Below are 16,339 nucleotides of genomic sequence, written 5' to 3'. Positions count from 1 at the left end.
TCGGGTAACATCTCATCTGGGTCTGGGCAATTCAACAGTTCTGAGAAGTATTCTTTCCACCTTTCTACAATTCTTTCTTTTGTCATTTATCAAGATGTTGTTCTTATCTCTATTGAAAAAAGTTGGTCTCCTAAATCCACATTTCCGATTTTTTATGTATTGGAAGAATTGCCTTGAATTCTTGTTTTGGCACTCTGCCTCAACTTGTTCTAGCAAACTGGTTAGATAAATTCTCTTCTCTGCTCTTAGGATTTGCTTTGTCTCCCTTCTGACATTGATAAAACGTTTCCTTTTCTGCTCATTCTCCCTGTCAGCTAGCCACTTCACCCTCATCTTCCCTCTCTCTTCTGTAGCCTTCTGGCATGTCTTGTTGAACCATTTCCTCTTCTTCATTATTTTCTTTCTTCCCAATATATCCTCCACTACACTTAGTACCGTGGACTTTATTTTTTTCCACCTTTCCTCCACATTCTCTCTTGCTTCCAGGGTCTCTACGACCTCAAAACAGTTTTTGATTTCCAAAGCATATTGATCTTTAATGGCACTTTCTAGTAGTTTCTCAACATTCAAAGCAGGTTCGAGTGTCCCCTTCTTCTCATGCATGCAGGTGAACATGAGTTTAAGCCTGTACACAATGAGGAAGTGGTCTGATGCACAGTCAGCTCCTCTATACGACCTGACCTCCATGACTCTATGGCTATAGCGCTGGTCCACCAAGATGTGATCTATCTGGTTGATGGTTCTTCCATCCGGTGAGCACCACGTTCCATTATGTATTCTCTTGTGTTTGAAATAAGAACTTGCTCTTTAACCATTCTCATTGGCCTCATCATGTAAACTGTGCCTTCCTATAGTTGGTATGTAGAATTCTTCTTTTCCTGCTTTTCCATTAAAATCTCCCAGCACTATCCTGATATTTCTAGTTGGTGTGCTCTCAATTGTTTGTTTCAGTTGGTCATAGAACTCTTCCTTTACCTCATCTGTTTAACAACAGACAGCATTTAAAATTGGTTGTCAGATGAACTAGATAGGTCTGTTGATCAGCCCCCTGGAAAGTCTTACACTGCCTGCTACACCTTTGAACAACCCTCAACTCTGCCACAGATGAAGGCTCAACCACAAAGGCTAGCAGTAATCAAGCAACTATACTGAACCCCTCCCCCTTTTTTGAACAGTTTGAGATTGGTATATAATTTTTCAGCTGATTGTAGGGCCACACCATTTTGGAAAATAATATCTCTTGTCTTGTTTAAGCTTTTGGGGGGGATGACAGTATCTGTAAAAGCAGTACAAGAAATCAAGATTTGCGATCATGCAAAGTTTGTTGTCTTATTAAGGCAAGAGCTGCTACCCATCTATCGATTCAATGCTGCCACCTCTCCAAATATGTTCTCAATGTGTTTTACAAATAATTGGGATTTCATTGTCAAGAAAATATTACCATTCACAATCATCCTCAATTTGGCAGCACTATCTGTCCTTCCTTGATGTAGCAAAGGGCAGAACAAACACACAGTTAAGCCACTAGCTTAATTACCATACCTATCCAAAGAAATGTTTGGGGAATAAAAACACAAAAACACCCAAATTACAAGAACACTGACAAAACTATGTTAAAAAAGTTTCCAGATATATTGCTGTAACATGAGTACAACTTCCTCAACATACATACTGACTACTTCCTTGAAAATCTGAGACCTTATACTGAAGTGAAGAGCAAGGATAATGCTTCCACCATAGTATTAAGGAGATACAGAAGTGGTAGCAGGGGAGTCTAAATGAAAGTATGATGGCTGACTATTGCTGAATACAGAAGTGGGACAATGAAGATGGAAGTTCTGTGTGGAAAACAAAAAAGAGAAAGTTGGAAAGTTGTATGTAACCGAGTATTCATAATGTTGTCCAGACAATTGTTTGTAATATTTTTAGTATATCTCTACAAAAATAAAACAGCATTTATAAAAAATATAGTCCTCAATTGAAAATTTATTTTAGTATTTATCAGCTGATTATCTTTGTACACAGTAACCCTGATTTATTTACAGCAAATCATTTTCAACATGATTACAACACCAGAAATCAAAATAATTTTATGCTGCCCACGCACCATTTGAAACTTTATGCTCAAACTCCACATTATAAGGGCATGAAAATTTATAACAAAGTGAAAGGAAGAGAATTGCTCAGCATAAATTTAGAAACACTTAAAAAATCCTTGTATGAGAAACTAGTGCAGAAATGTTACTATCCAGTAGAAGAATTCATAAATGACTATCTGAAAATTTGAGCAGGAGAGAGCAAGTACTTAGGACTATTAATCTTAAAAGTCTGTTAGTTTTGAAGAAAAATTATTAATTGCTTCATTAAGTAATTATTCAGTGCTGTATATTATATTACTGGTATTATAAGGAAAATTGTAAACCAGTTTTTGTGCTGTACTTTTAAGTCAATGGCTTGAAATTGTATGTTATGAGACAATAAACTTCTACTTCTACTATCTTTACTTAAATCTTTCAAATAGATCATATTTTTTTAAAAAAATCCTCATATGACAAGAGAAAATTAAAATAATTTTCAGAATCAGAAATATAAACTGATGTAAAATATTTGTTTTTGAGAAATAATTTAATAAAAATTTTAAAAATATGTTGTTATGGTGTCATCAACACATACGCAAGGCAACAGCCACCTGACACAGTGGGTGTTCTCTGGACACTTGGTGCCCCAAATAAGGTTAGCACGCACTCCATGGCTTATGCATAAAGTTCACTGGGTGCCCTCCCCTGCACATATTTTGCACTTACAATTCAAAGGGAAGGGAAAACAGGATGAATCAAAACAGCATCTGTGTAGAAGCCATGCTGTCATGGAGATGGGAGCAAGGAGAATGTAAGCAACAGAACATAACAGATAGAGGTGTGAGTTTTAGTACGGAAAAGAAAGTAGTACTCCAATGGCTCATGGACCCATGCTCATCATATGCATACAAAGGTGCTCGTATGATAGTTTATTGGGGGGGGGGGGGGGGGTAATAACTGGAGGTATGGAGTATTTTTAGTATTATTTTGGAAGACGACTGGCGATTTGTAAGTAGCCATACAAAATTCCCAGTCCTGACGCCATTAAAAACCTGCATAATACTGACTTTTAAAATCATTTTCTTGAAAGAAAAACACCTGACTACACTATATTTGCCTGAGTGAGAGAGAGAGAGAGAGAGAGAGAGAGAGAGAGAGACCTGGGAAGGGAGGTGGCAGGGTGTGGTCCCCCACTTGAACTAGAGTACAGGTGCCACGACATGCATACTTACAAATGTTGAGCCCCTTGATGGGGTAGACATACGCAGCTATGGTTTGACAGAATCATGTACATAATTATTTAACAGTTTAACTTTGGTTCTTGCATGCATAAAATATGTATTTTTTTTAAAAATTTATACTCACACATATCCAAAATGCCTAAACAAAGGTAGGACAGCAGCAGTCACCACATACATCTCTTTTATTTCCGGGCTTCCTTTGCAACCTTGATCTTTAGTTTCTGGCTGGGATGTGCAGTTATCTTCTTCAGCATACACAAACTCCCTAAATCTTGGGTGGCTAAGATCAATACTCATAATTCGTTGGACACCTTTGGTAAGTTCCTTAACTTTGATTATATTGATTGCGTCCATTTCAACCAAAAACTTTGACAGTTTCTTGTAGCTCGTTTTTTTGACATCAAGTGTCCTACCAGGAGGGCAGGCTGGTAATAAATGCTGCTTACAAAATGTGCTTGCCAGCATTGGGTACTCTGCTTTCTTTGCTGTCGTTTTCAATGCTTTAAGAAAACAGTATATTATCAGCTCGTCCATAAGTTCCTTTTCATCGCTATCTTTTTCTGACTGTTCAGAAGCTTCTTCACAAACTTCATCCGTGAAGGTATTTGTATTTGTTATAGAAAATTCATCATCTGCCTTTTCTGTTTCAGAACTACATGATGATTCAGGCTTTGGTGAGTCTATGACAATTTCACTAATCTGTGACACCAAATTATCTTTTTGCAAAGAATCATGTTCTTCTTCCTCTTTTTCACATGCAAATCCACTGGGAGGTCCCAAAGTTGGAACTGCTGTTTTTGTACCTTGTGCCCACAAGTCATCCCCCAGAAAATGCAGAACACGCACTGCTTTTCCTCTCTTGCCACAAAGAAACATGTCTGTGCTTGAGAGATATGTCATACCAACAGCAACTGGAGCAAGGTTGGTTGTTGTGTTAATAGCAACTCTTTCTCCTTTCTGCAAGTTGCCATATGACTTTGCATTGAATTCACCTTGCAAAATCACACCAGGTAACATGAGATCAGCTCCACCAGCCAGTTTTGGGAACACCTGTGGCCATGTTGTGAAACAGTACAGAAGTTCTGGAAATTGCCACAGTAAATATACTGTTGGGAAAAGAACACCTTCATATTCAAATACAATTGGATTATTTACAGCAAAGTAAACCATGACTAAATCCTTTGAGTGTGTGAAGACTTTCACAACAGATGCTGCCTCCTTATTCGGTATTATAGATAAGACATCTTCCTCCTTCAACTGTGGAAAATTTTTCAAGATCTCAAATCGCAGCTTTTTTCTGAAAAAGAAAAGGAAATGTAGTAAACACTGTATTACTACTATTAAAATTGAAGCTGGGAGGTATAATACATTAGAATTAACAAAGAGAGAGAGAGAGAGAGAGAGAGAGAGAGTTACAAATAGTTTAAAAAAATAAAACTGTGACCTCAGTGAGGTACCCCGCAACAAAAACTAGAGAGAAGTTTTGTGTAGCATTAATGGCACCATCTCTCCCCACACTTCCTTTACACAGGTAGCAAAAGATGAGCAAGCTCAAACTTCAACACATTCTACAAGTTGCATACATTAAATTAACTATGGGATACATCAAATATTATTCCACTCTTACCTCCCCATTTTCAAATAGTGGTGCATCTACAACTCTCTATCTGTCAGAGAAATGGTAACGCTTGCTTCCCAAACTAAAAACCTCACCAAACAGCTAATATATTAACTTGACAGTCACATAAACTTGCTATGAATTAATAATATCATAAGATACCTGAAAAGGCACTATGAAGTTGTTAAAATTTCTCAAAAACAACATTCTGTCTATAAAGGAGAGTGACTCATGTATCGTAAAACCCATTTTTTTTTTGTTTTAGACACTATCACCTTTGTAATATGACAATAGTCATTACTCATTTTTTTATACATTCTAGGAAGATGGCCAATGTATGGCCAAATCCAGTAATAACGTATCGTATTATAAATGTAGTTGAGAACATACTGAATACCAAAAGTTTCTACTCAGACCACAACAATTTCACAATCACTGTAATCACATTTGTTGATGGTAGTAAAATTTAAATTGTACATTTGTCACTAATTTTGACTGTAGTTCTGTACTCTGGCATAAAATCTTTTAGAAAGTTGTCTGTGGGATGGCACAGGACATCCCAAGTTCCTTGAATCTGAAAGTGTTTGCAAGAGACTACTTGTAAAAATTATTATTCAAAGTATCCCATATGCTTATATAGTTGCAATGTAATGCAGCAGCTTTCTTGAAAGTGTTTCTTTCCTTACCTAGTTCCATGCCTGAGATCACTATGAAATAGCTGCTGCATGCTGACATTTGCAGGACAGAACTCTATGAAAATGTATAACCACATCTTAATATGAGAGATTGCTACAAAATTGTCCAAGAAGCATGCTCCTCAAAATTTATTGCAGTTTTCTGGTCAGTCTTGTAAGTTATGAACCACATGATTGCTAGCATTAAACAAGACTTGGACTGGTAGTTTCCAAGTATGAATCTGATTTTTTCCAAGTGGAGAAACAACATTTTCAGTAGTATGCTGATGGTATGACTGAGGCACATGTTTACCAATTGCTCGCATGAGCTATAACAATATACACTGTGGAGCACCACGACAAACATATTCAGTACAATTTGTTTTCTACTGCAGCTAGCATGAGCTGTTTGTGCTATCTCATGCTTTTAACAATATGCCATGTATTTACACGGTTATAGTTTTCAAGTTTCTCCCCTGAAAAAATTAATGCTCACAACTGGTAAGCAGAATGCATGACACCAACTTGAGTGCGATTACTGCCAGCAATCACACCAACTTGGACACGATTACTGCCAGTAATCCTAATGATGGGTTAGTACCCAACACCAGCCAAATAATAAATAATTTATACACTGCTTAGTGACTCTGTTTGAAACAATGATTTTTATCAGGTACTGGTACAGTCAATCTGTGGAAAGCACTATGGTTAAAAGTAGGAACATTTCCAAGATTGATTCATCAGGATAAATTCATAAACTAAATCTCTGAATGATTTTAGAGATTTTTTTATCCAGTTATTGGAATGTAATAGAGAGGACATTGTTTATCAAGAGCAATCAAAGTTGTGAAACTCTTACATGAAGGGCAGGAGGAGACAGGGTGTGGTGGAGAGGGAGTCATCATTTCACAACCTAGCGACACTAACAAAGAACAGGTATTGTTTTTCACAAATACAAGTTGAAAAGAAGTAAATAATGAAGTTTTTTGTAACACAGAAATGGTAAAGAAATACTTAAGTATGCAACTCCAACACAGCTGAAGTTTGAATTTTTTTAATTTGTAGGTAGCGACTGCTACTAATAATTGCTCTCACAAGAAATCTTTGAGGAGACTCATAATTAATGCGAAAAGGTTAAATCATTTCATAGACATGTTGGAAAAAAATAAGAAAGGTGCATTTGGATTACTTGGAATGAACAGTAAGTATATGGAGTTTGACAACACTCAACAATTACCAAATATCTCCAATAAAAATTCTCTCTAGACTTGAATAACAGTAATTACACAATTCATATTAAATACTATGTTCTTCCACACAGTGTTAACAGTTACTGTACACCTACACTGTATAAACTGTTACTACAGCTGTGTGTGTGTGTGTGTGTGTGTGTGTGTGTGTGTGTGTGTGTGTGTGTGTGTGTGTGTGTGTAGATGAACCAAAATAGCCTGTATGTCAATCGACAATGACACTTTCCAAGAAGCAATGGTGTGACTTGACAGTTCCATGCTGGACCACAAATCCAAAGATCTTGCTTTTGTTACTGAGTCTTGCCTAGGTTATTTCAATAACAAGAAGTCTAGTAAATTACTATGGTGTTCAAAGCAACATTCAGCTTGAGGACAGCTCTACATAATCAGACAATGAAAATGTATATCCCGGCTGCTCTCTGCATAAAAAGTTTCTATAGAGTTTAACAACAGTGGCTTTAAAACCTGCGAATTATTGAATCTCTCATACTTACAAAAAGATGTCAACATACATGACAAATGTTCTGTTTATACATACGTTAAGATTATGCTCAGCAAACAGATGAAAGCCCAATGTGATGCTACACAATGACATGGTCGACAACAGTTTGTTTAAGAAGACAAATCAGCCTCTCAACCTTATGGTCAATGCAACGTGGCAGTCATCTGTCAGGTACCATATGATTTATTCTCTATAGCACAGGTAATTATTGAATTATCCATTATTGAAACCATGCCACCGAATACAGCAGTTGCTGCTTTCCTGGCATTCCGAGCTTCTCTAATGATCAGCGTGCAGTGTGCAAGAGCCTTAAATACTGAGAATTATATTATACATCTACATCTAGCCATGTTATCATGTGCGGAGAAGGGTACACTTTGTACTGCAGTCCCTTCCCCTTCCCCTGATGTTGCGGATGCCAATGGTATTCAGGAGGAACGACTGCCTGTAAGTCTCTGTATGAGTGCAAATGTCTCCAATGTTACCTTCATGATTCTTTTGCGAGATATATGTAGGAGGAAGCAATATATTGGCTGACTCCTCTAGGAACATAGACTCCCAGAATTTTAACAGTAACCCATATTGTGGTGCACAATCTCTCTCTTGTAGCATCCAGTACTGGAGTTGGATGAGTGCCTCCATGGTACTCTTGCACTTTTTATATGAACCAGTGACAAAACATGCTAATCTTCTTTGTATTTTCTCTATTTCTGCCCCCCCCTTTTTTTTTTTGTTTTTTACAGATAGCTCGCCATTCTGATGTTTTTAATGAGGATCACATTCCATTCCAAAGAGCACCTCAAGTATTTTGTGAAAGAGGGATCAATTCTAAATGGTAAAGAATTTAAATTGAGAGTTTGTCTGGACAAACATACTGTGCAACAATTAGAACTAAGATTGAGAGACCATATGCTGAAACCAACCAAATGACATAAACCACTGACTACAATGTGTATGCTACTCTTAATAGCAAGATTTTATGCTACAGGATACACAACACATGCAATTACAGCAATTGTAGCTTCTTCTGGTTCTTTTACTCCAACTTTACATCAAAAAATCTTCAGCCGAAGTGCAACAACCATGTCAATAATGGACTTTGGCACTGTTACCAAATATGTCTCACGACATATTACAGCAACTCTGAACCTAGTTCATTTGACCCAAGTTTAGTACTACACAACAAAAAAAACTGCATTCATTATCTGAACTAAGTTCAAATGAGAGCTTGTCAGCAGACTTTATACATTCATTCAGACCTTAAAGAGTTTTTTGTTTTGGATGGCAGGGGATGAAAAATATGAATCAAAGAAGGGTTGTATAAAGGCTTTTTGTGAGATGTGGAGTCACAAAATGAAGTGTTTAGAGCCTAAAGCTACAATTTTGCAGATGGAACATAATCTGCCATTTCATGTTAGACAGTCACTGGTGGCAGCACCCTGAGATAATGTACATATTTTTCTAGCTAGTCTGAAAAAGGTGCATTGAAAATTTGTGAAGAGTCTATTACAGAAGTCAATCACAGTTCTAAAAAAGCAAGAGTTGTTATGGAGTAAATTGAATAAAGTTGAACAGCCCCACGATATGAAATTGAAGGAGAAGTAATGGAAATTATCGTAGAAATGGAAATGTTCAACACAGAAATAATGACGATGGCAATTTGTAGGGAAAGCCACGTAAAGGTCAGCAGCAATTTGGAAACTCAAGAGTAGCCTCAAAGCTGAAACTGAGGCTGATGCTAAAGGACCAGAAGTGAGTAAAGTTGGATACTCTAATGGATTAGGACGTATGGAAAAGGGAAGATTAGGTGAATGCAACTTCGATTGTGGATGAAGGTCCACTAAGATTCAGTGAAGTTGACCATCTCAAGTGGAGGTGTTATCTGATTTTATATATGATGATCACAGTTTTTTAGTGATGACTACTGGGTACTAGGAAGGAGCACAGAAGAAATACCAAAGGATAAACACAACCGGATAGTTTTAGCAAGGTTGGAACAGGTTGGACATATGACTTTATGCCAGAACAGAGCAATGTTTATGAAGAGCAATCTGACACAAAACTAATCAATTTGGAATTACTGCCTGATACACCCCAGATGGTATGGTCGTGGCAGTTCAACCAAGAACTGAAGTAGAAGTAAGGGGTAGACATATGGAATCTTCACTACATCTTAATCTACACAGTGGGAGTGAAGTGTGCTGCATTTTAGTGGGGAAGGTTATGAACAGAGTATTGTGAAGCTAGTGACTTAACATGTGAATTTGGATAAGTTATTAGTGGCAAAGGGAAACTGTTTGATGTTATGCTGTGGGGAGCACTCTTACCCTTTACATACTACAGCACATCAATTTTGGTCATTTCTGGTCTAACAGTTGATGTTTTATTAAACAAAATGGTTTAACAAGGTAAAAAGAAACTTATCATTTGGAATTCTGCAATTCAATACCCATGGGATACACTACAAGGTTCCATTTACAAAGATGGTCAAGGATTGTGAGGTATTTGAGAACTCTATACGGTATATGGTAAAAAATGAAAGCTAAGATGAAGGGGAGAAACAGAGTGTGAAGAGACATCATTAGAAAACAAGGATAAAAATGAAGAGACTGACGAGAGACTGAATGTTATTGATGGCATCGATAATGGGCAGAGGGCAGAGCCAGGCCATAATTTGTTTTAAAAATAGTTAAGAAGTGCTCAGAAAGAAATAACAAAACATAGTCTGATTTCTGCATATTTTCCACATAGCAACACAAGATAAAGAGTAATGAAAGAATTGGACCATTTATGTAGGACATACTGTTACAAAAAGCATTTAGCCAAGACCAGTTACACTCCTATTTTTGAGAAAATTACTAACAATTTGTGACGCAGAGTAACAATCTATGTTGCATGTGGACTTACATTACACAAAAAACTGAATAACGTTATTGTGGAGGCACTAGAGTTTTTAGTGATCAGAGGACCGACTTTGTACGAAGTTTGCTAGATAAGGACTGGAAAAGAAAGAGGGTGAGGGAAAAAGGAGACATGATGAGGTCAACATTGTAAGCTTTGCGATAGGAGACCTAATACTGGTAAGGACCAAAGAGAAATCCAAATGGCAAATTCAGAGATAAAGATATCCTAGTGACTTTCCACGGTTCATCCAAAGCAGTATGTAGAACATATGAGAAAGCCTACAGACTTGCATATCCCAAATCGTGGGAATACGCACTGTCTCCAAAACGTGACGGATCTGAAGCCCTGCATTCAGTAGGATGGATAGATGGCTTTGGACTTCTTTCTTTTCCTGATTTGCAGTCCTTTTTGCTTTACTATCCTATATATGATTTGGTGGGTATAATTAGAATTGTGTACTGATTCTTTTACCATCTTGCATATTTATACATGTACAATGTTAGGAGTAAAGAGGATATAAAAAAATTATAATAATGGTGGGATGTGATTTAATATGATTGCCTTGACAATGGTGGAAAAAGACATGACTTATATGAGGGCATACTGAAAAGTAATGCGACTGAATTTTTTACATGGAAACTCTTTAAGCTTTTTAAATAAAACAAACTTTATTAACATTCTACTTCTTTATCCTGCATGTCTACATATTTATTTGTCAGTGTAGTTACCATGGCAACATACACATTTCTCAAAATGAGAAACCAGTTTGATAATACCATCACTGTAGAGTGTTTGACTTTGTTGACAGAGCCGCAGCCTCATGTCTGCTTGCATCACTTCATCAGTATCAAAGTGAAGTCCCGCAAGGTTTTCTTTAAGTTTTGGGAACAGATGATGGTTGCTGGTTGACTGGGGGAGAGGGGGGGGGGGGGGGGAGGGTTTGGGAGTAAACAGCAAGGCCACCAGTCCCTTGAACCAAGAATGGTGCATGACAAGTACAGGTGTCCACCAAGAATGTGATCTGCTCTAGTCAGGAGATTCACAACAGTAAAAGCAAAAAGACTAAAAACATAATGCACATCTTTTGTACCACCCATAACAGAAGCAAGATGAGAGAAAGAGGGAAGCACCAGGTGGACACCCCAGAGCTCTATATGCTACAGGAAACATCCCACCCACAGCTACCCCACTCCTGATCCATGACTGTCAACAGAGTGCAACACCTAGAATGAAAAACTGGATGCAGCAAAAAGTGCACAAACCAAACCTAAAACTGATTAAAACAGAGTAAAAGAGGGATGAAAGAGAGGCCTGGCCAAGGAGGCAGAGTTGGGGAGCCTCCAGACCCAGCATACAATGGGAGATGCCAAAACCCCAACCATCTTGCTCCTGCTCTGGAGGTAGATTAAAACCTTATATCTGAGAATAAAAACCAATGGAGAAAACTGAGAACCACTTCAACCATCCGTGAACTGTCCACCAATATTAGAGGCAATGAGTCTGGACGTTCATACTTAGCACAAAGGGCCAAAAGAAGGGTTGATTGGTTGGTTGATTAAAAGAACCAAATTATTAGGTCATCAGTCCCTTTTTCCTTGAACACACAGGTCTACATGACTATACATCATAGGTGGCCTATCGTGCAAAACCCAGGGGAAGAAAATCCCAAGGTCTAAAATAGGTCAATGGAGGCTACATAAGGGACAAAACAAAAGAAAGAGGGATACAGGAAGGAAGGCAAGCAAGGTGCCCTATCTGGGGAGCAGCCGGAAGCTCCCAAAAGCTCCCCCATCCCCCTGCCACATACCAGAGGTACCCCACTCAGAAACTGCCAAACTATCAACATGGACAGGGCAAGAGAAGCACAGACATACATAAGATGAACAAGTCTAACAAACCATGTGAGAGAATGGAAGGAAGAGCAAGTAGGGGGGGAGGGGAGGGGGGCTGGGTGGATCACCAAGCCCAGACAGCTGCATCCTGGTCTGGCAGAGGAGGCAACAGAGTGTTCTGCCCACCCTTCAGTGGGCCAATAGGGTTAAATGCCCCTCCTTAAAATAAGTGATAAAAGCCCCCTTCACGAATAAAACATAAAACTAAGTCAGCTGTTGAGGCCTCATCCCCTACTACCAGGGGTAGCGAGTCAAGGAGATTATGAGTCTGCTGCAGGCCGGCTAGGTTGATAAAGTCCAGCAAAATGTGGACCACTGTCAAACGGGAACCACAAAGACAGTGGAATGGGTCCTTGCAATGGAGGAGATGATCATGAGTTAGTCATGTATTGCTGATGCAGAGCTGGCAAAGGACAATAGAAGCCTTGAGAGATACCTGCATGGAGGACCTCTACAAATCTGTAGTCTCCTTTATAACCTGTAGTTTGTTTGGTGAAGTCAGATTGAGCCATTCCATATTCCAAACCCCTAATAGCGATCAGAGGTCTGTTTCCAGGATACCTATCTCAAGAATTGGTTTACTGGTAACCAGTTTGGCTAATCTATCAGTGAGTTCATTCCCTAGGATCCCAACATGGCCCAGGGTCCAGACAAAGGTCACCGAGCATCCACATTGTTGAAGGGCATGCAGGGAATCCTGGATAGCCATGACCAAGGGATGGCAAGGGTAACACTGGTCAACAACTTGCAAATTGCTCATGGAGTCACTGCAGATGAGGAAGGACTCACCAGTGCACGAATGGATGTGCTCAAGAGCACAAGAGATGGCTAGCAACCCCACAGTGAAAACACTACAGCTATCCAGCAAGAAGGGCAGTTCAGTATGTCCCGCATGAGTATAAGCAAAGCCTACATGACCAGCAACCATCATGTCATCAGTATAGACTACTTCTGAACCACGGAATATGCAAAGGATGGAGAAAAATTGGTGGTGGAGGGCCTCTGGATGAAACAAGTCTTTTGGAGCCTGTGATAAGTCAAGACAAAGTTGTGGCCATGTGGTGCACCATTAGAGGTGTATGTGAGTGGGCACAGAGAAGTGGTGGTAGAGAACACAGCTGGAATTCAGAGAGCAGGAACCAGATGTGGATTGTAATTGTAATCCCTGATCTGGGCCACCATTGCAGGAGATGAATTTCTGTGTTTGGAAAGAGGAGACAGTAGTTTGGATGTTTAGGGGAGCTGCAAACATTTGTAGCATAATTGACAAGCTGATGTTGGCACCTGATCCACAATACAGGGACCCCAGCCTCCATGAGAAAGCTTTTCACACAGCTAGCTTGGAAGGCTCCTGTCACAAGTCGAACCCCGCAGTGGTGTACCAGATCCAGTATCCACAATGCTGAGGGTGATGCCGAACTGTATTCCAGACTCCCATAATCAAGATGGGACAGTACCAAGGCTTTGTAAAGCTGCAAAATGGTAGTGCAATTTGCACCCCAGTTGGTGTTATTCAGACAGCAAAGCTTGTTAAGGTGCAGTCAGCATGTTTGCTTAAGCTGGCAAAGATGGGGAACCCATGTCAAGTGAACATCAAAAGCTAGTCCTAAAAAGCAGTACGTCTCCACCACATTGAGTAGTTGGTTATCGAGGTAAAGTTCTGGTTGTAGGTATACAGTGCAATGCCAACAGAAGTACATGAGGCGAGTCTTGGCAAAAATTACTTGAGTAACATAGAGGTGTCCGCTAAAAGTGTGCAGATCTAGTCATAGGGGTCACACTATAAAGCGAGGAGCTAAAAACACACACAGTAGAAGGCATAAAAGAGTAGGCCAAATCTGAAACTGGAAAAGCAGAGGGATGAAAGAGTGGTCTTTGCAATGGGGATTAGTCACGGGCCCCAGACCCACAAAATGCGAAAGGAGGCCCCAACCACAGACACCCTGCCCTTGTTCCAGGAGTAAAGCTAAACCTTATAACTGAAATTAAAAACCACTATACGAAACTGAGGACCAGTTCAACCATCCATGAATCATCTGCTAATATTAAAGACAAGAATCTGGGAGGCTATACTTAGTATGAAGAGCCAAAAGAATGGAATATTCCATCAATGTATGGGATACCATCGGTCTGGCTCCACAGCCACACTGTGGGTGTGGCTCATTACACAAGAGAAAACAACGTGTGAGCCTAATACGACCTATGCATAGACAGCGGACTCCTCCTGAGAGGAGCGGAAGGAAGAGCACCAAACTGCAGTAGTCTCCTTCATTGTGGAATTTATTAGTGAGTGCAGTAGCACACCAGATGTCATTACACTTTTGGACAAAGAGATCTGATGTGTATCGCAATATCTGCACCTAGAATCATGAAAGTAAATTGAGGGCAAGTATCTCCCTCTCCAACCAAATGGACAGCCAGTTCATTCCCTGGATGCTCATGTGACTTGGGATGCAGAGAAAGACAACTGAGAAGGTGGCATGACCAAGGACTGAGAGCAGGTCATGGACAGCAGATAAAGGATGGCGAGAGTAGCATCGGTCTATAGCCTGCAGGTTGCTCATTTGAGTCTGTACATGTTAAAATACTGTGGAGTGGGGCCTGAGTAACAAAATGGTGGGCGTTGTTAATGGTTAGCAGCTCAGCTGTGAATACACTACATGACCTCAGCAGTAAACAGTGTTTCATGCCAGTAGGAGACATAAAAGTGTATCCTGTCTAATCCACGGTCTAGGCACCACCCAAGGGGAAGTGCGGGAGGAAATAAATGGAGCACATCCCAGGGAGTGAAGATGGAGATCCCAGCAGGTATCGGCAGGAAGATGTCCTTCGTTTGCAAAGAGGATGGGGTACACGGGATGGTCAGGGTTTCATTGAATGGATTTTGCATAAGAAATGAGGAGTAGTTGCTCAGTCATATTTATAGAAGGAGACTCCCACTTCTGCAAGGAGACTGTCAACAGGAGTAGTGCAAAAGGCACAGATAGCCAGACACACCCTGTAGTGATGAACAGGGTCAAATAGTTTCAGAGTGGAAGGAGTTGCTCTGCCATAAACCTGACAGGCATAATCGGGTCTGGACAAAACCAGAGCACGGCAAAGATGCAGAAGAGTAGCACGGTATGCACCCCCAAGATGTGTGGGTCACATGCAGGTAGTCTCCAGTTGGTGAATACGGGGCAGCCACATCAGTTTCTTTTATCGAAAACAAGACCTGAGGAACAGGACTGTGCTACAGGGATACTATTATCTGGGTGTGAGGGGCGCCGAGTGAAGTGCCAGCTCTAACCTGGAAGAGCCGGCAGGATAAGAATTGGAAAGGGGCCACAAAAGCACCAGTCTTGGAGGGCAACTAAAATGTGACAGTGCCAAGTCATGTTGTATGCCTTTTGTAGGTCAAAGAAGACCGCAACAAGATGTCAGGGTTTAGCAACAGCCTGTAGGATTGCTGTTTTCAACCTAAGTTAATGGTCAGTTGTAGATCATCTTTCCCGGAAGCCACAGTAATATGGGGATAAAAGGCCCCAAGATTCATGTACCCAACATAATTGAAAGCTAACCATCCTCTTGCACAGTTTACAAAGGAAGTTGGTCATGTTAATTGGTTGGTAACTGTAGAGAGACATTGGGTAAGTAAGGGTGTAACTACACTATTTCCTCATTGCGAGGGGAAGACACCCACGAGCCAAATGTGGTCGAGTAGATGCTGCCACTAGGTAGTGTCTGAGTGTTGGATCGTACGGTTGTGGGTGGAATAAAGGCCTAGGGCCGAGTTGTGTCAAGAGGTAAGAGCCTGCAAGAATTCCCATTCAGTGAAGGGTTCGTTATATGCTTCAGGTCAGTGGGGGCTGAAACAGAGGTGGTCTCTTCAATTTGTCGTTTCTGCTGGAGAAAGGTAGCAGGATAGGAAGAGGACGCCGATGCTGTTGCAAAATGTTTTACAAAGACCAGTGGATCAGTACACAGAGCACCCTGTAGGATAAGACACTCGACAGCTAACTGTCACTGGGGTCCAGAAGGCTACAGAGGGTGGGCCAAACCTGGGATGAAGAGGCATACATCCCCACAAAGGAAACATAGTGCTCTCAGCATTCCTTTTTACTATGCATAATAAGTTCAGTGAGCCTTAGCTCAGAGACACTTAAAAACGATAGGGTTATTCTGTGAAGGGTGTTGTTTA

General features: G+C 40.1%; 1 protein-coding gene across 2 annotated transcripts in view; it reads right to left on the bottom strand.

The window, feature by feature from the left end:
* LOC126183429 (eukaryotic translation initiation factor 2D) overlaps positions 1-16,339 on the bottom strand; it is a 184,418-nt gene that overhangs the window by 89,240 nt on the left and 78,839 nt on the right. For both annotated transcript variants that reach the window (XM_049925403.1, XM_049925404.1), the window contains exon 2: positions 3,444-4,616. In XM_049925403.1, the coding sequence (XP_049781360.1) occupies positions 3,444-4,616 (1,173 nt within the window). The remainder of the gene's footprint in view (positions 1-3,443; positions 4,617-16,339) is intronic.

This window comes from Schistocerca cancellata, chromosome 4 (assembly GCF_023864275.1).
Source record: "Schistocerca cancellata isolate TAMUIC-IGC-003103 chromosome 4, iqSchCanc2.1, whole genome shotgun sequence".
Classification (NCBI taxonomy): Eukaryota; Metazoa; Arthropoda; class Insecta; order Orthoptera; family Acrididae; genus Schistocerca; species Schistocerca cancellata.
The sequence above is the reverse complement of the archived record's forward strand: the minus strand, read 5'-3'. Positions and strand labels throughout refer to the sequence as shown.